Source organism: Acanthochromis polyacanthus, chromosome 19, assembly GCF_021347895.1.
Source record: "Acanthochromis polyacanthus isolate Apoly-LR-REF ecotype Palm Island chromosome 19, KAUST_Apoly_ChrSc, whole genome shotgun sequence".
Taxonomy (NCBI): Eukaryota; Metazoa; Chordata; class Actinopteri; family Pomacentridae; genus Acanthochromis; species Acanthochromis polyacanthus.
In genome coordinates, this window is record NC_067131.1 from 27,938,666 (window position 1) to 27,965,214 (window position 26,549).

The following is a 26,549-nucleotide window of genomic DNA, read 5'->3' on the forward strand; positions in this document are numbered from 1 at the left end:
TCGACACAGACAGGCACAAACAGAGAATGAGTCTCATCACTTATCACTTTTTTTCAGCTGTTTCTTCTTCGTGGGTTGCTTTCTCGCTGGCACTAATGTCCACCTCAAAGTAGTAAAAAGGAGATGACTGATCAGTTTCCATCAGTTTATTACACAATGTTAACACACTTATTAGACTGGTGCTTTGCTCACTTTGATGCAGAAAAGCATCTGTTTTTTGAGCATACTTCCAGCTACTGCCACTGATGTGATTTGGTTCGACTGTAATCAAGACATCACACTCTAAGCAATATAATGACCATTCAGGTATCTCAGTAACATCCCACCTATCAAACAAATGCTTACCACCCTCCAAATATGCAGTAGGTGGCGCTACTCTGGATGAAGAGAAAACCACCTCTTTTTTCATTTCAGTTAAAACTATTCTCAGTACCGTTGCAAAGTTGTCACCAGAAACGCTCCAACAGTCCACTTGTCAATAAATCACTGAACAGTTTGGGTCCCATTTCCTGACCCGGTAAGGACTGTGCACTCCTCTTAGGCTGGTTGGTTACAGATCACTGGTAGTTCCCAGGGTCAAAACTAAACACGGTAAAGGTGACTTCAGCTTCTATGCTGCTCAAACATTGAACAAATTCCCAGAAGAGCTAAGATCTGTGGTAACACTGACTACCAGTTTTATTTTTTTTATTCTATGTGCTTTTGATCGTTGGTTTTATTGGGGTTTTTTTGTTGTTGTTTTTGCACTGTGAGTTTGCTTTCTCTTATTGTTGTAACTATTTAGTTCTTTGTGGTTTTACACTGTGTAGTGCACTGCAAGTAGTTTTGTTTGCCTTTGGATAATAAAAATGCCATATAACTAAAGTTATATTGTTTTGCACTGCCCAAAATTACATTAAGAGAACCCAGTTAAACTAATGAGACAAAAATATTATACTTCGGTGAAGGAAACAGCAAGTGCCAAAACAATGACAAACAAGGGAGGAGCTCAACGGCTCATCTCATTCCAATAATTTTAGTGTCCCGTCTCCTCTGTCCTCCATCCTGCTCCCCATGACTCCAAAATCAGTCTTGGCATGCCTGATGAAGGATGTCTAAGTTCCATAAATGCTAGAGTCAAGAGGAGATTTGCCCTGTGGCATAAAAACTTCTGGAATAACTGGAATACATACAAACCATGACAGTAGCAAGACTGACTAATCTGTGTATACAATATACAAATAACCTAATCGTAATTTGTCACTTTATTTGTAGATTTCTCTTTTGTGTGTCCCAGCTCTTTTATGCTTCAAAGGAAACTAAGTGATCAAAAACAAATGCATGACCTTTACACATTCTCATGACATTACACCTTGTTAACTGATAACTATTAATTCTCTTGACGTCAAGGTCTGGATAAGCAAATACTTGTATATGAAGCATGCAACCAATAGGATTTCTGCAATTTTACAGTACTTTTACCCAGGTATTATCATTTATATTCGATAAAAAGCAGCTGTTTGGGATGTGAAGAGACCTATTGGTCAGGTAGTTAAATAAGGGAAGAAATGTTTGATTTGATGCACCAGGACAGGACTTGTAAATGTGAATTGTCAGTGGTTACCTGATCCAGTTTTAATAACTGTAGATCCCTAAATCATTGTCCAATTTTTTTTTGTCAGATTATCATAATTATAACATCAAGTAAGTGTGGTATTAGCAAACTATAGCTAACATTTTTCTTACAATTTGATCGATAATAGTGACTTTGTTCCTGCCTGCATCGGTTCTGATGGTATTTCTGTATGTTCCATTCTGTCCTTGGCTTCATCTTCATCTGTCTGTCAGACGGCCCAAGGTGGAGGTCATCGCACGCTGCTGTACGGACATGCTGTCCTACTACGACACTCCTACAGTGGAATGGTAAATAATCGCACACACTTACACTTCCCAATGCAAACCAAATGCACATGGAAGACCCAACTACTCCACGATTGTCTTGAAGACCTTTCTGAGAAAATGAGGTTATGGGTCAATGGACATGACACAATCTTTACGCATCTATAAAATGTTTACAAATCTAAAACAGTTTGAAGGTTGTTGTGCAGAAGTTTCACAGTAAATGTTCTGTAACTGACAGATCTGCGTAATCAAATGATTGTCTCATCTTTCCATCTCTGTTTAGTACCTGTGTTGCCTGTCCACCTCCCGGTCTTCCACAGACAAACTGGCTTTTGATGTGGGACTGCAGGAAGACACCACAGGTGGGTTTGATTTAGTGTTGGAGAGGGACTCTATTTTGATCCATGATAAAGAAAAGATCTGAAACCCAAAGAATTCCCAGACAAATAGGTGTGAAGCATAAACTGTTACAACATTTTTCTAATTTGTATAATAGTGGAAATGGTCTGCATATATAGACATTTTACATACCCTTTATCTGGTGCAAACTCTTCTTTGTCTGCACATTATTCATTTATTACTTAAGTAAATATTTGCAAAACATGCTAAAACCTAGCGGGGAACCAATACAAGATCCAGCCTCTTTCTTTTATTTCCCTCACATTGTCCGATGTACTACAACCCAAATCAATTGTAGTGCTGCTTTGTGCCTTCTGAATTTGAAAGTAGGTAACCTCTAAAGTTTTAGAATTTATTAACTTGATAGCATGTCATGATAAAGATACATGTAGTGATCAGCTTGGTGGTACGTTTTTCTTTTCAAAATATTAATGCTGCTTTAATTTTACTTACAGGCCCCAAAGATCAAAGTATGTCAGGTGAAATTTTGAAAGAAGACTCACTATAAATAGCTTGAATGAAGAGTGTGAACCAACTAGTGTATGATCCTGTCAGTGTGGTAATATACGGTAGAATTTTATTTTATTTTATTATAATAATTATATAATGCTCACACAGAAGCTTGGGTTAGCGTGACTACATTAGCACTAATCTGCCTCGTGGGATGGCTTCATATTGCTCCAGTTTTGTAAGTCAGGCTGCTCTTTGCTATGAATATGTCTTAATTGTTTGTTGAATAGAAACAATGAAGGACTGATGCTTTGGACTGATGTCATAATACTGTTCAGCACAGTTTCCTCTTGGCGAGAGTCTCAGACTCCTGATCTGCTTTTTGACCACTAAAGCTCTCACTTTTTTAACAAAGTCAGAACAATGTGCAGCTGCAAAGGACACTGTCTGCCCTGTTCTTGTTCTTGACCTGCTTCTGTGAAAATGATGCAAATAACAGTATAGTTTCAGTACAAGCAGAACAGCTGCAGGACAAATCTAGGCTACCAAAGTGGTACACACAGAGATGATTACATAAGTTTGTTTCACAGACACATTTTTGTTTTCTCACCTGCACTACTGTTGGCTTGCGTATTTGTGTCTGTAGGCGAAGCATGTTGGTGGACCATCCATCCAGCATCAAAGCAGCGCTCAGAGGGAGAGAAGGTTAGAGTTGGAGATGATCTCATCCTGGTCAGCGTCTCATCTGAAAGATATCTGGTTAGTAGCAGCTGTATGTGGGAATGTGTGATAAGAGGAAGACTTAGATCTTTCTTTCTTTCTTTCTTTCTTTCTTTCTTTCTTTCTTTCTTTCTTTCTTTCTCGTAATTGTGTTAATAATAAATGTTATGTGTAATGCAAATAACAAAAATTAAAACGAGCAGATAAAATTTAAAAAAAAGCTAATTCAGAATATTGTAAAACTCAGCCTGGTCTGGTGAAACTCTGTTTGTGCCAAAACACATGGTAGGATCAGAGTCTTCACCAGAGCTATGGGTCCATGGACCCAGTCTGCCTCATGTCTCCAGTCCTCTTGGTGATATGATGGTTTTTCTTTTTCCACTTTGGGCCCTTAACACCAGTTAGTCCTTGTTTAAATGCTGAAGCCAGACTAAGTATTGTTGCTGACCAAATGGATCCATTTATGGTCACACTTTTCCATCTTCTAATGGCTACTTCCAGCAGGATGATGCACCATGTCACAAAGTAAAAGTCATCTCAAACTGGTTTTATGAAAATACAGGGTGACACAAAATAACGGGAACTTTTTAACAATCCAATAAAACCAAGAGTGATGGAAGAAAAATATTTTATTCATAGTAATTTAAACCTTAAAACATGCCATTTAAGAAACAATGATGGAATTTTCATTTTTAAAAATGACTTCCTGTAGATGGCGTCCTCCTGTACGAATGCATTCTTGAAATCTACCTGGGGCTATCTCAAGAGTAAAGGGTACACGACTCGACCAAGAACTCTGGACGAGTTAAAACAGAGAATTCAGGATGAAATTCACAGTGTCCCATCTGAGATGTTGCAGCGGTCAATTATGAGGAATCTCAACAGCAGACTTCAAGAATGCATTCGTACAGGAGGACGCCATCTACAGGAAGTAATTTTAAAAAATGAAAATTCCATCATTGTTTCTTAAATGGCACGTGTTAAGATTTCAATTAGTATGAATAAAATATTTTTCTTCCATCACTCTTGGTTTGATGGGATTGTTAAAAAGTTTCCGTTTTTTTGTGTCACCCTGTACAAGAAGTTCAGTGGGTTCCCCAGTCACCAGATGTAAAAACAGTAGAGCATCTTTGGGAAGTGGTAAAAGTGGAAATTGGCAGCATGAATGTGAAACTGACAAACCTGCTGAAATGATGGGATTCAATCATGTGTTGCTGTGACAAAAAAAGTAATTCTTCATACCTCATTGCTGGATTTTTGATGCATACCATAGATACTTAAATATGTGAACTGTTGTTCTCATGATGGCACGATCACAGCCGTCTACACTTTCCTAAATGGCCCTATTTAAATGCTTAAATACTGATAATATTTGCTGTGACAGTTACTAAATGTAGGCTTGGTTTCATAGTATCCAGCATAGCTTTGAGAGGTGATTTGTTGTGTAATACTGAAAGCACATAGTCTATGCTTTTTTTAGTTGTATTTCCAGGAGACCTTTAATAAATCTATAAATAACCAAAATGCACAATTTTTTTTTTCTGGCAAAGATGTATGTGCTTCAGTGATTCCATCATAAAAATGAAGAAGTATTGGAGTCATTGGAAACTCAAGACTGCCATGATATGCATGATCTTTAAAGATGTATGTAAATGTGTGTTCACAGCTACACATGTACTGAATTAGACTTAGACCGACTTTATTAATCCACAGAGGTAAATTCTGTATGCATTAGACCATGCCATTGATCATGATTGCTACACAGAAATTGATTCTCTCAATGACAAGACTGTTTTTGCTTTTTTCAAAGGCTTAATGTGAGACTGGGATTCAGGAACATTCTTTGCATGTATTTTCGTTAGCTATTGGTTTGTCAGTAAATAGGTTTTCTAATGCCGCTATCGCGTGTATTTTCCTGCAGCATCTGTCCTATGGTAACGGCAGCCTCCATGTAGACGCAGCCTTCCAGCAGACACTGTGGAGTGTGGCTCCCATCTGTTCTGGCAGTGAAGTAGCACAAGGTACACCTGTCTCAGTTTTCCAGTTTGACGTAATGCACACAGCTTAATTCATTGGATTATCTGACTGAGAGCGCAACAAACTGCAGACATGGTAGCATGAACACCTATGTGGTGCTTTTCTATGTCCATTTCTCTAGACAGTTGAGTTACACCATCTGTTCTATCTGTCCTTCTCCTGTCCTTTTCACTCCTCCTCTCACTGCTCCTCCCTGCCTCTCCTTCCATTCATTTTTTTTAATGCTTTTCTGCTTTGCTGCTCTGTCATCTGCAGGTTTTCTGGTTGGAGGGGATGTCCTGCGTCTGCTTCACGGTCACATGGACGAGTGTCTCACTGTTCCATCTGGGGAGCATGGGGACGAGCAGAGGAGGTAACGGATGCTGATAATTACTGTTGGACTGTTGTATAGCTTAGTGCTCTTCAATGGATCCTGTTCAGCTGACTAGAATTATTAGCCTGAACTGGATATCTTGATTTCTTGGTGTATGAAAATGTCTTGCAATGTGCCTCAGTGGTCTGTCCTTGGCGGTCTTTTCTTTTCAGTTACATGTTTGTTTGACCATAGAATTAGTGGACACAGTGTATTACACTGGTCAGTAGTTGTGGACCTGTGTGTATGCAAATGTGATCCAGCCCATGTCAGTCAAAAGTTAGGGAAAGAAAATGTTCAGCAAGAAAACACTCGGTTATCTAGAATGTGGAGGTAATCCTCCTCCTTCCTTAATTCCATTTACTGTGTATAAAGCATCAGTTCTACTAGCAGCAAAAGAGCTCCAGAGCATCACATGGATTTTTCTTCCAAAAGGCCTTTTTGTTGTCTAACTTTAGTCTGGCTTTAAGGTGCCATTTTTTGAGAAAGGCAGAATAGAATTTCTTTATTGCCATTGCAAATTTGCAGTGAAAGTAATAATGGCTCTTCAATCCTACTTACTGCATGAACGGCCCATGGCTATGTCAAGCACACTTGACCGTGGACACTGACTGCTGCTTTTCGGTGATTCTTGGTTGACTCTTGACCATCCTGACCAATGGTCTCTTAGCAACAGGTGATGCTTTGTGTTTTCCTCCTGATCATAGTAGTGACACAAATGTACCATGCATACTGACTAAAATGCTTATGTTTACAGAGTTAATGTTGGGATCTGTAGCTGCTTGGAAATGGCTCTAAATGACTTTCTTGACTTTGTCAAGTCAGTGGTTTGCTTTTTTAGATCTGTGCTGAGCTCCTCAGACTTCCTCGTTGTAGCACACAGAGTATACAGCTTCTCTGGTGAGGAAATTACCATGGCCTACAGGGAGACCACGTAGCAATTCCCATTACAGACTCAGCACTGTGCTGTGGCTGAGATGATTAATAATTATAGTTTTAAGTTTCTACCAAAGGAGACAGCCATGTAGTTAAACAGTGTCTCTGACAGTGACTCTCTTCTTCATGGCTGACTGTTGGGGGTTCTTATCATGATACCAAGTTTTCCAGGTGCTGCCAGATTTAACACAACCGCGTTCGCTGTTTGACATTTGAAAATGCACATTGATATTTATGGAAAAAAATACAATATTCAATTTGATGTGATTGTATCATTTTTACCCTCAGGACAGTACACTATGAGGGGGGAGCGGTGTCCAGTCATGCCAGGTCCTTGTGGAGGCTGGAGACACTACGGGTGGTGTGAGTACAACATACACATGCTGTACACTCGATCCCAAGAAGAAAGAAAGAAATCTGGTAGTCCTAAAGAAAAAACAAACTGAAGCTTTAAATCCCAGTTTCAGATAGTAGCTACTATCTGTCCTTTTATTTTCTCCTGAGAGAACCAGACTTTCATTTTGAATTTCCCCTCTTTTCAGTGCAGTATTCTGATTATATTTGTTTATATTCTGTGTCCACCTAGACAGTCTTAGTAATTACTTTAAATATTAATAAAATGTAGTTTGAAGTACAATAATTAACCAATCATAGTATCTTACAGTATTATAAAGGGATAGTTGTTTTCACTAGCATTTTTGCTGCACACAAACCTAAATACACAACCTGAAATCCCTTAAATGCATCAGTAGTATTTGAGCTTTATTTATTAAATGATACCATTTGTCTGTCTCAGTCAGCCATGACAGTCACTAAGCATGGACTATGCAATATTCTTGGTATATTCACAGATAAAGGTCATTCAACCATGATGCATGTTATCAGTTGCACCTGTGTCTGATGAAAACATCTCCCTGAATAAATGTCTTTTAACCCTGGTGACTGAAATAAAAAAGGCAGTTTTGGAAAAGTGCCTTTAACAGGCTGAAGTCTTGCTGCTGTTGCAGAGAACATCTGTTTTACTTGAAGGCACGTTACTGTGCACTAGAGCAAGCAATTACAAACCTTCTGGCTTCCAACCTTGTGCAGCTCATTTTATATTATTTTTATTGAGACCTTAGCGGTACACAATGCAAACTGTAATAGATTATTTATTTGTTCATCATGTCGCAACTGTGCAAACTATTAACACAACACTGATGTAATGTGTTGTTAATCATGATGTGGAGAAACATTCCCTGATAGTCATGTATGTTAGTCCAGTAATCCCTCTTCTTGTGCTTTGGTTTGGTGTCCCCAGCTCTTCTTTAGCTGCTAAATGCACCACTGTGTTCTTTAGCTATTCTTTCCTTGTTTCTGTCAGCTGTTTGGTGGGCGGAAGAGAGCAGAGTTTACAAGTTGTAAAACTAAAACCTACCATATCGTTGTAGGCATCACTGGGGCACGCAGCTCATAACTAGTGTAATGTGTTTGTATTCTTGTTACCATTCAGTACCCAACAGGAACAGTCATTTCCAACCAGCATTCGAGTTCCACAAGAACATCACTGTATTTTGGCATTTTGAGACAGTTTGAGGCAGTTTGATCAAACAGTAAATGAACATAATGTGTACTGTATATACAGTTTAAAAGAATATAATTTAACAAGTATATTACAGTTTGTTATTTGCTCCATGGGCGATATAATGTAGGTTTAAAGGGAATTAAAGCTGATGGATGCAGTATTTTTTGGCTTCACTGGGCAAATATTCCATTTTGACCTTTCAACATATTGAAATTCAAAAGTTCTGAGCAGAAACTCGATGTCTGCACCCACTCCTGATTCTGATTTAGGGCTTTAGAGTGTAACCAGAGATTTCAGCCATTCACAAGTCTTTTAAGAATCAGACGAGTTAGCATAAACGGCAACAGAGTTGATGGTGGAAACAAGATGTGGACCTGTAAAGGACTAGATGGAGGACTTTCATTTAAAAGGCAAGGTTTGAATCCCAGGTGGGGGTTCAAAATGAATGTTGCCTTTTGTAAAAACGAATTTTGCATTTTGAATGCATCTCAAATGTCATTAAAAACTCATGTATGTCTGGTGGGAGGGATTTGACACAGAACGGGCAGAGGGAACAGCTGCAGGAGAAGGGCTGTCCATTTACAAAATCTGTTATTTATAGATATTCGCATTTCTGTGCTTTTATTTAGAATGCAGCTTTCATGCTTCTGACTTGTGCCGTGTTCATGTCTAGGTGGAGTGGGAGTCACATTCGCTGGGGTCAGCCGTTCAGACTGAGGCATGTTACCACAGGGAAATATCTGAGTCTTATAGAAGACAAGTCGCTGCTGCTGATGGACAAAGAGAAAGCTGATGTCAAGTCTACAGCTTTCTGCTTTAGGTCCTCCAAGGTACAGTGTCAACGACAGCCACAGCCCTGTCTGTGGAAGCTACAGTGTCCTACATTCCAGCGTCTTAACAGGGAAAGTTTGTGTTGTACATACAGACGCAAATCAGTATTTCACAATTTTAAACAAAGCCAAACATCATACTGCATTAAATGTCCATAAAGGTCTATTTGGGATCTTTAAAAATACACTGATATTCTGTAATAAAGCTCAGTGTGTAGAGGTAATTTATTTAGTGTTCCTCCTCCTTTTTTTTATTTCAGGAAAAGTTAGACCCTGGTGTGAAGAAGGAGATGGATGGGATGGGCACTCCTGACATTAAATATGGCGACTCTGTGTGTTACATCCAACATGTTGACACCTGTCTGTGGCTGACGTACCAGACTGTTGATGCCAAGTGTGCCCGCATGGGTGGAGTACAGAGAAAGGTACCATAACGCACTGAGCCATGTCTCCATCTTTTACCGCTTTTAATCACCCATGTCCAGTCCTGTGGCTACAGTCCATGTTCGGATTTCTGTACATTTTAGTTACAGTGTATAGATAGGCTGTGTGTTGACATTTAGAGCACCTATTAGATGGAATGCACTCTAAATGGGACAAAAATAAAACTTTGTCCAGTCAGCATCTCAACAGAAGTTTTGACAGATGAGGGGGAAGAAAAACATACAAAAGAACAGCTTCATTTGTTTCCTGGGGGCAATTCAAGGAGGAGTTTCATAGAATCATCCCAGCTGCCTTGATCCTACTGCTATTAGTAAACAGGTAAGCTAGTTCTCAGCTACTGTGGTCATAGATGATGACACAACCAACAAACAAACCTCTGCCGTTGTACTTTGTTTTAAAGCAGCTCAGGTTTTACATAATGGTTTCACTGCTTACTCTGTGATGTGAAAATGTTTGAATTCATTTGGTAATAATAAGAGGAGAGGTCAACTTTTGATTTGTATTCAAGAGGTGAGTTTGTGTGTCACTTCAGGCCATCATGCACCATGAGGGTCACATGGATGATGGACTGACGTTGTCTCGGTCACAACACGAGGAGAGCCGCACTGCCAGGGTCATCCGGAGCACTGTCTTTCTGTTCAACCTCTTCATCAGGTGGATCATCACACACCAACCCCACACAGTGCAGTGATCCCAAAAGATGGCATAGCAAGTGTGGTAATAAGAAATTAGCAGAGGATGAGGCAGAAGTTTGTATCAGGTTACATAAAACACAAACAGCAGTACTGTAATGATCAGAAAACTGACAGGGATTTATTGCAAAAAACATTGTAACACTTCAAAAACAGGCATTGCTCTTGAGGTTTCTTCCCAGTAAATCCAAGCAGCTGTCAGACCGAGCAGGAACAAGATGACCAATCACCTAAAATGCAATCTTGTGTGCATCTAAACAACATTTACAGCTGGTTTTAGCATGCAATCTGGACCGTGATTCAAAATTTTGCCGAAAAAATGTTAGTCCCACAAGAATGGTCATCTGACTTCACAAGAATAAGCTACAGGTCATACCAGGAACATGGGCCTGATGTTTTAGAAAATAGTCTTGCTTTTCTGACTTGCAATGTAGTAATGTGTGCGGGTAATTTGCATCTTTCACATCTTTAACAACCCAACATAACTTGGGTAAATGAGAAACATTCAAATGACCGCCAATGTAGAAAGAGAGTGCAGATATTTACAAGGAAATGATTCTACACCATGTGACTGTTTTAGTAAAACAACCAGCAGCTGTTATTCAGTTGCAGGAGGTATTATGTGTTCAAAGGTTTGTGTGCAGAAAACACAGTGCTGCCCTCCATAGAAAACACATTTGACTCGAAACAAATATTTTCTAAAACAAGGGATCAGTCTTTCAGCTTAAGGGTATTTGGTAAATTTATTGTCAAACTGAGCAAAGCAGATTCATTGATATCTGATGAACTACATTCTGCTTAGGCTAACATTGAACCATGGCTAATATAATTTACATTCCTTTGATGTGGATGGTGATCTGGCTAGTTCTGAGGGCCAGGTTGTTGGCTACTGAAAACGCTGCACGTTGTTAGACCTCCTCCCTGTAGGATGACTCTAGTGCTGGTCCAAACCTTGTACAGGCATGCAGTCGGAGGCGAACAGGACGTAGAGGAGAGGACTTAAGATGCAGCACAGTGGCATGCTACTGTAAGGGTTGAGGAGGTTTGTTCTACCGACCTAACAAACTGTGGTTAGGAAGTTGATGCCAAGCTCACTAAGTCTGGCAACGAATTTTTAAGTGATGATGATGTTGAATACTGAGCTGAAACCGGTGAACAACATTCCCAAATAGTTTGTTGATCCGGTGGGACAGGGCGAAGGGAAGCACCATGGAGATGGCGTCCTCAGTGCTCTCCTGTTCCTGGTGGTAGGTGAATATAACAGGGTCCGGTGTGGGAGGTGGATAGCTTTAGAGACTAGTGAGGACCTGCCTCTTGAAGCACTTTATGATGATGATGGGGGTGAGTGAAACCGGGCGATAGTCGTTCAGGCCCGCTGTCTCTCACATGCTTTTTGGCAAACTTGAGCATAGATTTAGTATGAGCTTTTTTCAGCAGTGGTTATTTTTTGCCACTCCTCTATAAAGGTTTGACTGGTGAGGAACCTGGGCAACAACCGCTGTATACATGGCCTCCCTTGTCAGCTGCTTGAGCTTGTAACTCTTTCAGAAGAGTCATACGTGTTTTGGTGGCTCCCGTGCATCTTTCTTGCACAGTCAGTTTTTGAGGATGGGCTACTGCCGGCAGAATTACATGTATGCTTCCATCTCTTAATGAGGAATTTAACTGTACTCCAAGGCATATTCTGTGATGCTGTTCTGCTGACTTATGTCTTCTAAATGACCTTTTCCCAGAGTTGCTTGGAGTGCTGTTTTGTCTTCATGCTACAGTTACAGCCAGGAGTATTTACTCACCAGTGACTTTCCCTTCCAAATGTCTTCATACTACAATCACTTGAGACACATCCACTAAACTCAGATGACTGCACTCACTAATTGTATGACTTAGGGTAGTCACTTTTTAGTGAATTAATTTTTAATGCAATCTCTTATTTTACATGTTATATTTGTAATAAACTGATATTACTCTAAACAGATATGGTATCACTTTTTTTTCATGAATTCTTGTGCCTTAAGTCAAATTTATCAGAATTTAATGTTGAAATGCAGAAAATGCACAGGCGGTCCTATAAAGACCAGAAGAAAACTGGGCAAGATAATGGTAAAATCAAGAATAACTGGTAACAAATCACAGCAAAGATCACGTCATGGTTCAGTAAGAATTACCAGATTGAACTGCTGGAGACATTATCACTGAAAACGCACAGTTTTAACTGCGATCTTTAATGAAACCCCCATTGGGTGTCCAAATACTTTTCTTTGGATATTTGTTGTGCTATTATTTTAGCCTAGTAAACTATGTACTTTCTTTTAAATAAATGCCAATTTATTTGATATTTTGTCATGCAATTAAATTAATTCTTATTGGGATTAAATGTCCAAATACTTTTTAGGGCCACTGTACACTTCATCTGTGTTTTTCGAAAATCTCCTTCCATTTTTTGTCCCAGATAGAAGACACTTGAATTGACACCCTAAATCTTAATCCCCGTCCTGAAGCGAAGTAACAGGGAGGTGTGCAGAAATGATCAGCTCCCACACTGACAAGCTTTTCTCAACCAACTGGTGTAATCGTCCGTACCCTGCAATCATTGTAATTCTGAGCAAAGACATGCTGTAGAAATAAAACATCTTATTTCTAGTAAATCCTATTGCACATACATTCTAAGTGTCAGTCATCACGGTCTCCTCTTCTCACATTCTAATGCTGGTGATTTGTGTTCTGCAGGGGTCTGGACAAACTAAGAAAAAAGGGAAAGAGCTCTACCTCGGATCTACCAATAGATTCAGTCAGCCTGAGTCTGCAGGATCTGATTGGCTACTTCCAACCAGCTGGAGATCATCTGGAGCACGAAGACAAGCAGAACCGACTGAGGGCTCTGAAGAATCGCCAGAACCTCTTCCAGGAGGAGGTGAGGACCATCGTTGTGCTGGTCATATGCGTTTCCTATTCAGAATCTGTTTCCCAATGCATCAAATGAAAGATTACTCAAGAAAAAGTGTAAAGTTACATTGTTATGCCATCATCTTAACTCACTTATGGACCACCAGGAGCATGCATGGCTGTTCATCTAAGGTCGTCAAAATAGAGATTAGTGTGGCTTTCCAAAACTTGACTCTCTGACCAATATAATTTCATTTTCGTTTGTTGTAAATTAAAATTTTCTTCCCATTTTGACAGGGTTTTGCCGCATTTTGCTAGTAAATGTATCTTGATGTTATACATTTACAATGCTTCAATACTGATTTTGTTGTAAATTACACAATGCTGATTTGTTATGGTAATGTCAAATTTTGAAGTGAAGCTAGGAGACTGACACTGATTTTGTGCCACAAGAGGGACTTGAAATACCCCGTGTCAGTTTGGACTTCAATCATTCTACAGTTTCTCAATTCCCCAATAAAACAGAACATTTTTAATGGGGTAATGCACAGTCTCCTGTTGTAGCTGTTTAAATAACAGATTCATAAAAATAAATTTAGACAGTACATAGATAATTTTCTTTGAAATATCACACAGAAGCAGAAAGCAGGCTTTCCCCGTAAGTCTCTCTTTATTGTTTTTTTGTATTATTAATTTCCTTTTGTAGACATTTTTTCCTTATTGATTTTTAAAAATCTAGTTTAAAAAGTGAATGCATTACATTTAAAAATACAGCACATTGTACAGTTACATTGTAGATGAAATGACAGCAACAGGCAGGATGTTCTATTGTCATCTCTCCACTCCATTGCATACTTCATATTTATGAACAATGCTGAGAATGTGGATATTTCTTTAGGACACACCAGCTTGTCCAGCCATGTCCCACGGTTTCAGTGCAACGCTCACATTGTAGATTCTGTGGAGGCCCTCTGGATGGGCAGTTCACCTTTAGGATGGGATTCTGTGGTGTACCTGGGTGGCCTCAGAGTCTGCTTTACACTTTTCCTCCTTCAACTCTCCTCCAGCATCTTCTCCGAAGGGTCCAGGAAGGAATGGGACTGCTTTCAGGGGCTTCTTTTTGGCCCCATGTGCCATAGTTGGTAGTGGCTGAATGACTCACAGAAGTCCAACAAACATAGAATGAAAAAATTATGTCTTATCTATCTGTAAGAGTTTGCCTCGTCAGCCTGGAGATTCTGGACTCCCTTTCTTCTTAGCTTTCCTGCAGGGACTAGTGTGTCTTTGCAGAGCGGTACAAACACAAGCATTATAGGAGTCCGGTTGATTACAGCAGTTAAACAAACAACTTTTGTGTCTGCAGGGGATGATCAGCCTGGTATTGGAATGTATTGATCGTCTTCACGTCTATAGCAGTGCAGCTCATTTTGCTGAGGCAGTTGGAAGGGATGCTGGAGAGGCCTGGAGCTCCATCCTCAACTCCCTCTACCAGCTACTGGGTAAACACATACACACATGCATGCACAGAAAATATGAATAACCCACATTTTATGTCCACTGTTTAGCTATTAGCTAAAACCACATATTAGGGCCTCATATTTTCATCAATCCCTCAGCTGAATGATGAGATTAATACAGAAAGTTGTGCAATCTGCTCACAGAGATCTCCAAAAATGTATGAGAATAGTTTAAAAGGATGTTTTTATATTTTTGTGGGGGTCACCATTATAATATAGCTTGATTTGGTCTCTTATCCTCTGATCGACCTCTTTGCTCTGTCTTCCTTCCAGCTGCACTCATCAGAGGAAACAGGAAGAACTGTGCACAGTTTTCTGGCTCGTTGGACTGGCTGATAAGCAGATTGGAGCGACTAGAGGCTTCTTCTGGTAGGTCTGCTCATCTCCAACAAGAGACTCATAATGGACAACTGCATACATTGGGCTTCAGAAGTTTGAGACCATATCAAAATGCTGTCATATCATGTAAACTTGAAAATACATCAAAGTTTGAGGACAAGAAGGTTAGTTTCAATGTCCATCTTAACTCCTTCGTTTAAGAACAAGGAAGTTCAGACCAGAGAACAACTTAATGAGCTCATTAGAACAATAATGTTGAACGTCCGGAGGAGTGAGTTCAGAGTTGCTTGGACTTGATGGTGAGCAGACAGGCTGGGAGGGTTTGAGGAAGCGATGTGGCTGATTTCTGCAGAGTGAGCTGAGCAGGCTAATGTGGAATTTGTGCTGGTGGCGTGGCACTAAGACTCAGGCAGTGTGGATCAAAGCTGGGTTTTGTCAGAGTGGAGTATGAACCAAAGAGACAACGGATTTCCTCAACTAGAATACATGCACAATTCATGCAGACAAACTGAAGCTGAGACAGCTGGCCTGGTATTAGTGCCACATTAGCAACTGAAAGATCAGGATGAGACTCAAATGAAGAGTTGGGGACCGATGTAGTGAGGGTCTTCCTCAGAGAGAGTAAGAGAGACAAACAAGAGACAGGAGAGGGAGGAAATAAACCATGACACATTTGTGTGAAGGTCAGACTTTCTTCAGTTGTATTCTTCCTTTGTCACAGCATTCAAATTACATTCATTAGCTCGATTTGATTGATTAAACAGAGACTTGTTCCACTAATCCAACTTGTAACCTTTGTTCGCCTATTGTGACTGTTGCTCCCTAAGTAGCATTGTGGAACTTGAAAATGTGGAACCTGTTTTCTCTTTTTATAGTAGTACTCTTTTGATCCCACAAGAGGAAATTGTCTTTTTGCATATCATAGCTTGTTAGCCACACTAAATATCAACCTGGAGCAGAAAGGATTAAAGGCCTTGTTTAGGAACCCAACAGTGGCAGCTGGGTAGTGCTCAGACATTGTGACATCATTCTTAGATAACATGAGCCAAAACAAATGCAAAAAAGAAGATTCCACCCCCACTGTGGAATCTCTGGATCATCATGAAATGGTAATGCTGAAATCTGACATTTTTCTTTCCTCAACAAACAAAGAGTCCTTCAAATTTTTCAGTTGCAAAAGCTGAATTTTACTTGTTGTAAAACCTGCTGACTTTCACAAAATGTCATTGCTGCCTGATCTTTCCTCTAAACATGAAGCAGCTTTGAAACTGTAGTTAGTGGAGCTACAAACTATTCTTCATTTGAAGTGGTGAGGCTACAGCAACACTAACATAGTATTGTGGTAACCATGATACCATACTATATAGCACACTAGAAAAAGATTTGTATGCCATGTGCAGTGTACACAAAATATGCAAGGATATCCTACCACATCTAGTTACAATTTCCACTTTGCAAGCCATCGGGCTTTTCTCACCATCGTGAGTTGCGTTCCTCTGCACAGCTACGTCACATATGTCTACACATAAAAAGGTTTGCACTGCCAAGAGTGCACAAACAGATGACAACTTATTTTACACTGCAGACTGTGATGGTTGAAGTTTACAATATGATGATGAAGTAATGTGTCCTAGTTGTGTGATCTTGCATTAACAGTATGTACTTTGTTCATGTGCTTTTTTAAATTCCAGGTATTTTGGAGGTGCTTCACTGTGTACTGGTGGAGAGTCCTGAGGCACTAAACATAATCAAAGAGGGACATATCAGATCTATAATATCTCTGCTGGACAAGCATGGTCGCAATCACAAGGTACAGGCAACTGACTTTAATCAAACAAACATTCGTTACTGCTCAAATGATTTAGGAATCAAAACTAATGTGTAGATGTTGTGTAAAAAGAAAAGGCTAAATCAGGTCAACGTTTTCTGTGCCGACCTTTTACATTTAAAAAAGCAGCACTTCTGTTCAGTACACCTGCAGTTTTTCAACCTGCTTGGGAACAAAGTTATTCCAAGCACTCTGGATAACTTTGCATAGTCCTCCTGTTGGTTTAGGCTTCGTCAGTATCTACTGTCTCTTTAGGTAAGAATATTGAGATCAGGAGTTTGTGGGGAGTCCTTATGCACACTGATCAACCACAGCATTGAAGCCACTTGTCTAATATTGTGTAGTTCCTCTTTATGCTATCAAAACAGCTTTGATCTGTCGGCCATGGACACAGGACCACTAGGCGTACTCTGTGGTTTCAGACACCAACATGTTAGCAGTAGATCCTTTAATTCCTGAATGTTGTGAGGTGGGACCTCCACTGATCGGATTGTTTTTCCTGCTTAGCCTACAGATACTCAATTGGATTGGAAATTTGGTTTCCAAATCTTCACCTAGACCTCTTTGTTTTGCTCCTCAAACAATTCTTGAACAATTTTACAGTGGGGAAGGAGGCATTATTCTACTGAAAGAGAACACAGCCATCAGGTAATACCTCTGCCATGAAGGGATGTATGTGGTTGACAACGATGCTCAGTTTTCATACACATGAATGCAGGACCTGAAATGTCCCACAAGAACTTTGTCCACACTGCCTCCACTATCTTGCCTGCTTCTTATGGTACATCCTGCCACCATATCTTCTACTGGTAACTGATGCACACGCCCAGCTGTCCATAGGATGCACTAACAGCGCTGACCTCATATGAACGTTGTAGGTACTTCTAGAAGCATGGGCTGTCTGCTCCTCAGCTGTGCAGCCTCATAGGTAGTGAGCTGTAATGCACAGTGTGTTCTGACACCCTTCATACACAGCATTAGGTTTTCAGTAATTTGTGCTGCAGTGGCTCTTTTGTGTGATCAGACCACCCAGGCCAGCTTCAGCTCCACACACCCTGGAGCACCTGTGATCCTGTTGCTACTTCACAAGGTGTTCGTTCATGGACTTTTGGTCAATGCTAACCACTGCATAGCTGCCTAATGTATCCTCCTGTTTGACAGGTGCAATCATAATGAGATAATTAATGCTTTTCACATCACCTGTCGATGGTTTTAATGTTTAATCTTGTGGCGGATTGTGTCTATAACAAGTTTCTCCCACACGCATAAGCTTCCATTTTACGCCTTGGAATCAGATTCAAAACTCTGTGCAAATGGTCCACATGGATGTTTGTGTGTAACGAGGCCTACAGGAATCTGCAGGCAGATCTCGAGGCAGCTAAGGCTGTGTTGCAGGTTGAACAAGCACACATCTCAATCTGTCTTTGTTTTAAATCCCTTTGGTAGAGTATATAGTTCTCAGTTCCTGGAGGGCACTCACTGAGCACGGTGTGATAAGCAAGAGTTATTTCTCAAGGCAAAGTAAACCTCTTGTGACACGAAGCTGTAGTCTGCCCTATTAAAACAATTTATCAGGAAGCCTGCAGTTAAGTGTATATGTCACTCTGTTTGCATGTGTGTGTTTATGCTATAACTACGACATCCTCTCTGGTTTGTGCATGCTGTCTAGGTTCTAGACGTGTTGTGTTCACTGTGTGTGTGTCACGGCGTGGCAGTGCGCTCTAACCAGCACCTTATCTGTGACAACCTGCTGCCAGGAAGAGATCTTTTACTGCAGACCCGGCTGATCAACCACGTAAGCAGGTATACACACACAAATACACAATAGTAGAAGACCTCCTGTGATGCTCAGAGTCTTGGATGCAGTACTACCTTCATGTGGATGTCAGAGTAACTATGTTGTTATGTTTACGTAATCCACCCTGCTTCACGTCTCCCAACAGCATGCGTCCCAACATCTTCCTGGGTGTCAGTGATGGTTCTGCTCAGTACAGGAAGTGGTACTATGAGCTGATCGTGGATCAGGCAATACCATTTGTCACAGCAGAGGCAACTCACCTTAGGGTGGGCTGGGCCAATACCAGTGGCTACGCACCCTACCCCAGTGGAGGGGAGGGTTGGGGAGGCAATGGGGTCGGTGATGATCTATACTCCTACGGCTTTGATGGACTCCATCTTTGGTCAGGTGAGACGATGCGTGTCCTGTATGCACACTATGTATTTAAGCATTACGGCAGATTGTTCCAGAATTCAGATGTTTACATGTTGCAGATGTTCAGCCCAAGCTAAAATAAACTCTGTCCCCACTCCAACCCTGCATAGGCTGCATTGCAAGGACTGTTAGCTCACCCAATCAGCATCTTCTGCGAGCAGAGGATGTGGTGAGCTGCTGCCTGGACCTCAGTGTACCCAGTATCTCCTTCAGGATCAACGGCCAGCCAGTTCAGGGCATGTTTGAGAACTTCAACTCTGATGGCCTCTTCTTTCCTGTGGCCAGTTTCTCTGCCGGAGTCAAGTCAGTGCTTTGCTGAAAAGTTTCATAGAACATAACTGTGGAGTTGTTGTCTGTTCCCCTTGAATTCCCCCACAACTATATTTTGAGTGATGATCAAATCCATAAAAAAGTGAAAAGTCAGTCTGTCTCTACTTCTCTGAGTGACTGACCAGATGTAAAATTAATTTGAGTGTTTATTGAATATTTCTCTGAAGAGGAGAATGACGCTATCCTTCCTTTAACCCCGTAAAACCCACTGTAGCAAAAATACGTTGTTTTATTTTTTCAATTTTTATTTATGACATATATTTATATTTGCAATTTTTTTCTATATTTGTGTTTTGCAGGGTTGCGTTAATTATACATAAATAAATAGGTTGTTTCTACTAATATTTCTACATAATTTAACAAGAAATGTGCAAATGTGATGCATCTCATGCCTGAACACTGGGTCTGAACGATTTGAGACAAAGAAAGCTGAAAAATAAAAACAACTTTTTAAGCTGAATGTACATTAAAAAAATACTTTTTTTCTACTAATATTACTTTGTAATTTTAAGAAAATTGCAAATGTGACGTATCTCAAGCCCGAAAACATTGAAAAATTTAAATCTTGAAGGAAAATTCAACAAAGTTTTTAAATTGATTATACATAAAAGGCTGATTGTTCTACAAATATTTCTACGGAATTTAAAAATAAATGCAAATCTGACGTATCTCAGGCCCATAAATGCTAAAAAAGGAAAAAATAATAAAAAGAAATAAAACTGCTGTTGTAATCAGTTATCTCACTTTTTTCTTAGTTGTCATTTTTTGGTCTTCTAAAACAGTTCGGTTTATATATATTTTTTGATATTGAAATACATTTTCTCCTTATAAAGCTATTGTACATAGTGTTTTTCATATTTTTGAACATATTAGTACATTTTCATTTCTTCATATCTGTCCTCTATGACAGGGTACGTTTCCTGCTTGGGGGCCGTCATGGGGAGTTCAAATTCCTCCCTCCTCCAGGTTATGCTCCTTGCTGTGAGGCGGTGTTACCCAGAGAGAAGCTGAAGCTGGAGGGCGGTCAGGACCAAACTGCAAACAGAGATTTACTGGGGCCCACCGTCACAATGAGCCAGGCAGCGTTTACCCCGACACCGGTGGACACCAGCCAGGTACAGGCACTGTCAGGGTTGTTTTTATTCATCAATGAACGCAACGTACTCCTTTCGTACTTTCTTTATTTGACAGACTTTATTGCAAGTTCTTTTTAGTTACATGTCCTTAAATGTATGCTTTTTTTCAATCAAAACCAGTAAGGCAGAGCCACACTGAAGCAACTAAAAAGTGATGCCCAAAGTCACTTATATTAATAGTTTTTCTGTTTGTTTAGATTGTTCTTCCTCCCCACTTGGAAAGGATCAGGGAAAAACTTGCAGAGAACATCCACGAGCTGTGGGTGATGAACAAAATAGAGCTGGGCTGGACCTATGGTGCAGTGAGTATTCGTCAAGTAGACAGTAAAGTTCTTTGTTCATTTTCTGAGCACATTTATATACCCACTTCACAAAGCTGTTGCAGAAAGGGCTGCATGCTACCTCATATGGTACAGATCACAAATATTGCACTGATCTAACCTTTGTTTTTATTCATGTTTGTGTGTTTCAGGTGCGAGATGACAACAAGCGACAGCACCCCTGTCTGGTGGAGTTCTCCAAGCTTCCTGAACAGGAGCGGAGCTACAACCTACAGATGTCTCTGGAGACTCTCAAGTAAATGTGTTGAGCAGCATAGGATGTGACATTAGATTGAATACCTTTAGCCGTGGTGACAAATAGTGTTACTCTACTAAATCAAACTCAGTTATTTCCGCCTGACTTTGCAGGACTCTCAGTGATGGTATCAATATCAAACATCTGCACACTGTAGTAAGTTAATTTGATGTTTTTGGGTTTATGTGTTTTACAGAACTCTCCTGGCTCTGGGGTGCCATGTTGGCCTAGCAGATGAACATGCTGTAGAGAAAGTGAAGAGCATGAACCTGTCACCAACGTAAGTCACCTCTGATACTTCTATGATCAACAGTCCACTTTGGGACCTTTCATGAGACAATTTATCAGAAAACGCTAAATGAGCAACAGAGACTACTGCTGACATGTTACACCAAATGAAAACCACATAGGCACAAAAAGATTGTTTAGCAGTTTTAGCTAACAGTACAGTGCTTCAACTCTGTGTGTGCAGCTATGAGCTGTCCAGTGGTTATAAACCTGCTCCTCTGGACCTGAGTCACATCAAACTGACCTCCACCCAGGAAGCTATGGTGGACAAACTGGCTGAGAATGCACACAATGTCTGGGCAAGAGACCGCATCCGCCAGGGCTGGACCTATGGCATCCAACAGGTTTGAGTTGAAATTATACCTGAAAGTAACATTTTGCAGTGTGACACACAAAGAATGAGTGAGGAGTGAAGCGGGGCTGATGTCTTAGCTGTTTGTAAGTGCTTAATCCAGGATTAGTTAGTACAGGACTGAAGGGGAAATACTACATTCATGAATAATTAGTAGTGATTAGTTAATGATAAGCTGTAAATTCATTATACTCCCACTTCTTCATAAGCTGTTCCTGATTCATCCTCATTCATTGCTCCAAAGTTTATTTTTTCTGTCACGTCGAGGAATTGTTAGATCCTCTTCATGATAACCTCACCTTCACTGATCATTTATGTGTCCTTATGAGTAAAGTGATGTCACGCTGAATAGTTAGTTACACATTTAACCAAATATTAGCAGTACTGTATTTATATTTTTGACATATATTTTCAGAAGAACTGTAATAAAGTTGATGAAAGAACCAAAATGCATGTTTGTTTTTGTTCCAAAGATGAATGTGTTTCAAAGATTTGTCACAGAAAACTAGCAAGAAAAGCGCTCAAAGTGCAGTACTCCACCAAGGCTGCTCAGTCGTCCTATCATTTCCGATGGAGGAAATCTTTAATAAAAAATGACCTTGCGCTGAGCACAGGCGTGTGTTATGCATGTTTGTTATGTACGGATACCGAATCGTGTGACCTAAATACTATGTAGCAGGTGACGAGAAGAAACACCCCCACAATTTAATCAACAGTTTCTTGTATCATTTCTGAAGCATAAGTCCACAGTGGTGGATTTGTAGTAGGATCACAATCATGGTAGCTGATGCAATGTTCACTTGTTGTCATGGTTACAGTGATGTCATGCTGCTTTCTCGCAATGGTACAGAAATCTTTAACAAATCCGTGGATCCAGACTATAAGCTGCATCACTGCCAACATCTAATCACTTGGTCCTTGTGTCATTTTTTATCTTCCCTGAACATTTCATCCAAATCCATTAATCCGTTTTTGAGTAATGTTGCTAACAAACAGACAGACAAATGTACGCCCATCGTTACATAACTGCTGCGTTCCTTGGCAGAGTAATAATTATAGAAGTCATTGAAAACTCAGGACTGCAGTGGTATGCATGATCTTCACACATGTATGTTACCTTTTGTTCACAACTGCATGTCAACCCATTAGTGGTGCAACGGATCACTAAACTCACGGATCGGATTGGTCCTCGGATCAAGAGTCACGGATCGGATCATTTTTTCGGATCAGCAAAAGGCAAAAAAAAAAAACAACAACAAATAAACATACGTTTTGTCTGTTTATTATTAGATGTCACTTCAAATGTGTGGATGCGTGGATGTGTTTCCACTGTCATATGTCTTTCTTATGCCACAGTCCCAGTTTTGTCCACTGACCTCTTTCCTTCGTTGTCATATTTGAAAGGGAAACCAAAATGCTCCCATAGAGTAGATTTAAGTGTCGCGGGGCGTTCAAGCTCCTCCTTTCCTCCGCTTTCTCCGTTCGCCACAAGCTGCGTGCGGACGGAGCACAACTTTTTTTATTTTTTTTCCAGAAATCGATCCGTGGGTCACATGTGTGCCGAACCGATGACGTCGATCCGAACGGATCACGGATCAATGATGATCCGTTGCACTACTACAACGGATCATCATTCTTTTTCATTTCACTGCATTAACCCCACTCTGGGAGACTCAGATAACTTTAAATACAAGAAAGCTTTCTTCAGATCACACAGCTGACGGTCTAGAACCATTGGTTAAGTCCATGCTACATACATTAACAAGAGAAAGACATGTACAGTGTATGCTTGCTGCTTACCTGAGCAAGCTAAGGATCAACATACCTGAGGGACACCGACTGTTTCACTTTTCCAAGTCATCCCCCAGATTCTTTCAGAGTATTTCAATATCTCCCTTCTACCCTCCTTTTGTCAGGATGTGAAGAATCGTAGAAACCCTCGTTTGGTCCCTTACGCTCTGCTGGATGAGAGAACCAAGAAGTCCAACAAAGACAGTCTGAGAGAGGCCGTCAGGACTCTGCTGGGATATGGATACAACCTGGAAGCCCCTGACCAAGACCACGGTACTTCACTGTCTACACTCTGGAGTGGAAACTTCCTTCAGTGACATCTTTTCTTATACTTGGCATAATAGTTTTTGGGGAACACATTTGGTGATCACCTAAATTATTCTGAAGTACAATGATGATTTATTTTTTTCAGTGATAACAGATTTGTTAGATCGTTCATCAGACTGCTTCCATGCTCATGTCTCTTTCCCTTTATTTCTGCATCCCATCCAGCAGCTCAATCCGACCTCAGCAATATGTCTGCTGAGAGGTTCCGCATTTTCAGAGCAGAGAAAACCTACTGCGTTAATGCTGGGAAGTGGTACTTTGAGCTGGAGGTAAGATAATGCTGATTAACATAGACACTAAAATGTGGATTTTGATTTATTACTGCATTACTTTGAAATATATCTGCAGCTGACTCATTAGCATCTCTGATTTTTTTTCTTCTCCAAATAACATTAAATCAGAAGTTTTGTAAACATTTTTATACAAATTGTACAGACCCTGTTTCAGTTTCCAACACAGATATTTTTGTTTATTGTGAAGAGCAATAATAAATACAGTGTTTGTACTATCCTGCATGTGCTTCTTGGCCTATTATGATCTGCAGACAATGAGTAGGCAGTGAATGTTTATAGTTACAATTAATGTAACTTTGAAATATGACCTTTAGTCCACAACCTAGTCTATCACACGGGGCTGTACTGTATTTGTAAAACAGTTTCTAAAGTGGATATTATTGTGTTTCCACTTGTCCTCCAGGTGTTGACAGCTGGAGAGGTGAGGGTGGGATGGGCGAGGCCAGGATGTCTACCAGACCAGGAGCTGGGATCTGACGACCAGGCCTTTGTCTTTGATGGTTTCAAGGTGCCTGGATTTTTCTTTACTCGTGTTATCGCACTACAATTTAATTGTTTTTATGGGAAGGTTGCTGGAATTTTCTCTTCAAAATATATTTTGAAAAGTGGAGATGATCGCTGGAGCTACCCGAAAACATTCTGAGTTTGGTGTTCACATAAAGCAGCTGCTGTGAACTGTGCCTCACAAAAATCACATCTCAGCACAGTTACCATCAAAAGATGTGGATTCTTGATGGAAAGTCCTTGAGTTGACACAAGTTCTACACCTCTATGAAATTTTGATCATAATTGTTCATCAATCCGGATGCTGAGAAGTTTATACTCTCTTCATGACCTGACTTATGACAGGGGGAGTTTTCAGGGTTCTGATGAGTCTGCAGTGATGCTACCTGCATATTTCCTGACTCTGGACATGTATAAGTCCTAAATGGAAGGCAGGCCAGCCCCAGTTGCTTTTTCTGCAGTCCTGACTGTCCATTGTGGCCTGTCTCTGTCCTTTTTATTGACTTATCCAAACCAGACATTACCTGAAGAGCAGACAACAGGATGAATTATGGCAGTGTAGAATTAGATCAGCATCTCATGGGGCACGCTGAACTTCTGATCTGAAGCAGGAAGTGCATCCTTTGCTGGGCATTTTTGTTAATGGTGTCTATGTTGAGTGTCCACTTAAGATCCTGGAAGATAGTGGATCCTAGAAACTTAAAGTTTCCACAGTAGATGGAGTGCTGTGTGTATACAGCCAGACTCTTTCCCCTACTGCTTTCGTTTCTTCTGAATTATCATTTATTGGCACATTAAAGTCTTTAGCACTCTTCTTTTGCCACAATTCAGTTAGATCCAAGACACCTCGGTCTGCTTGTGATAATAAGTTTGACATAACCTGATTTGGATGTAAGTTGGAGCAAACTTCTGATAGTTAAATGTAGATCCCAAACTTTCCCTGGATTTGAGAAATATGCTGTCGACTCATGGGTATCATAGATACGATTATATAAAAAAAACTAAATAGTTTTGTGCCGTAATGGGTCCTGGATTTTTTAAAGTTCTGCCAAGATGGGAGAGAAGGAGGCTGACATATTAATTACATGAGTCTGAATTGGACGTGGTGACCACAATAAAATATATGTGTTGAAACAGGAGTGAATGTTCAGGCCAAGCAGCAACATGGCATAATGACCCTTTGACTGACCAGGTCTGGGAAGGGAGTAATCAATTTTGCTGGACTGTTAGATGCAGGAAAGGAGATAGTTGTGATGTATTTTAGTTTTAAAACGCATTACTGACCAGAAGCTGTTTGCCTTCTTTGCAAAGAAGCCCTTTGCGCCAGATAAGTAGTTGGCCGAGAAGGCTGAAATCATACTGCCGAACCAAGAATATCAATAGACAATCAAAAAGGAGGGAAAACACACAAAAAAGGAACCTGAAACACACATAGTAAAACAACTTTAAAATGAAACAACAAAGAAATGAATAACAAAGACCATGCTAGCAGTGTTTTCTGATGCGTTGTCATACACCTGGCAATTGCAAATGCGTGGTTTTGCTTGGAGTCTATGGCTGACCGTAATCCGATTTTATGTCTGACGGACCAAAGACAAAGTTTAGGCTTTGCCATCCATTTCTGCAGAGGACAATATTCAAAGGGACTAATCTACTTAATCTTTACAGAATGCTTACCCCTAAGAAAGTTTGTCAACATCAGTTATTGTAAAATCGAAATTCTTGGAGATTTTAGAGGGAAAAACACCTTTAGCAATATAATAATAACTGTGGCTGATCATACTGATACCTACCATTCCACACCAGTCATCACATAGTAATCATATGAGAAAATCCTCCTTTTAACCCTTTTAGCACTATAACTCACG

The 26,549-nt window shown here is 40.2% G+C and overlaps 1 protein-coding gene across 1 annotated transcript in view; it reads left to right on the plus strand.

Annotated features, from left to right (window-relative positions):
- Positions 1-26,549, plus strand: part of ryr2a (ryanodine receptor 2a (cardiac)) — a 183,409-nt gene that overhangs the window by 69,631 nt on the left and 87,229 nt on the right. Inside the window, exons 4-27 of the mRNA XM_022208750.2 lie at positions 1,828-1,902; positions 2,165-2,243; positions 3,377-3,489; positions 5,372-5,471; positions 5,743-5,839; positions 7,064-7,138; positions 9,013-9,169; positions 9,430-9,594; positions 10,146-10,267; positions 13,033-13,216; positions 14,552-14,687; positions 14,979-15,074; positions 16,736-16,854; positions 18,542-18,675; positions 18,816-19,057; positions 19,195-19,387; positions 20,325-20,529; positions 20,748-20,852; positions 21,023-21,126; positions 21,323-21,406; positions 21,599-21,758; positions 23,683-23,830; positions 24,050-24,153; positions 24,581-24,685. Of these exons, the coding sequence (XP_022064442.1) occupies positions 1,828-1,902; positions 2,165-2,243; positions 3,377-3,489; positions 5,372-5,471; positions 5,743-5,839; positions 7,064-7,138; positions 9,013-9,169; positions 9,430-9,594; positions 10,146-10,267; positions 13,033-13,216; positions 14,552-14,687; positions 14,979-15,074; positions 16,736-16,854; positions 18,542-18,675; positions 18,816-19,057; positions 19,195-19,387; positions 20,325-20,529; positions 20,748-20,852; positions 21,023-21,126; positions 21,323-21,406; positions 21,599-21,758; positions 23,683-23,830; positions 24,050-24,153; positions 24,581-24,685 (3,102 nt within the window). The remainder of the gene's footprint in view (positions 1-1,827; positions 1,903-2,164; positions 2,244-3,376; positions 3,490-5,371; positions 5,472-5,742; positions 5,840-7,063; positions 7,139-9,012; positions 9,170-9,429; positions 9,595-10,145; positions 10,268-13,032; positions 13,217-14,551; positions 14,688-14,978; positions 15,075-16,735; positions 16,855-18,541; positions 18,676-18,815; positions 19,058-19,194; positions 19,388-20,324; positions 20,530-20,747; positions 20,853-21,022; positions 21,127-21,322; positions 21,407-21,598; positions 21,759-23,682; positions 23,831-24,049; positions 24,154-24,580; positions 24,686-26,549) is intronic.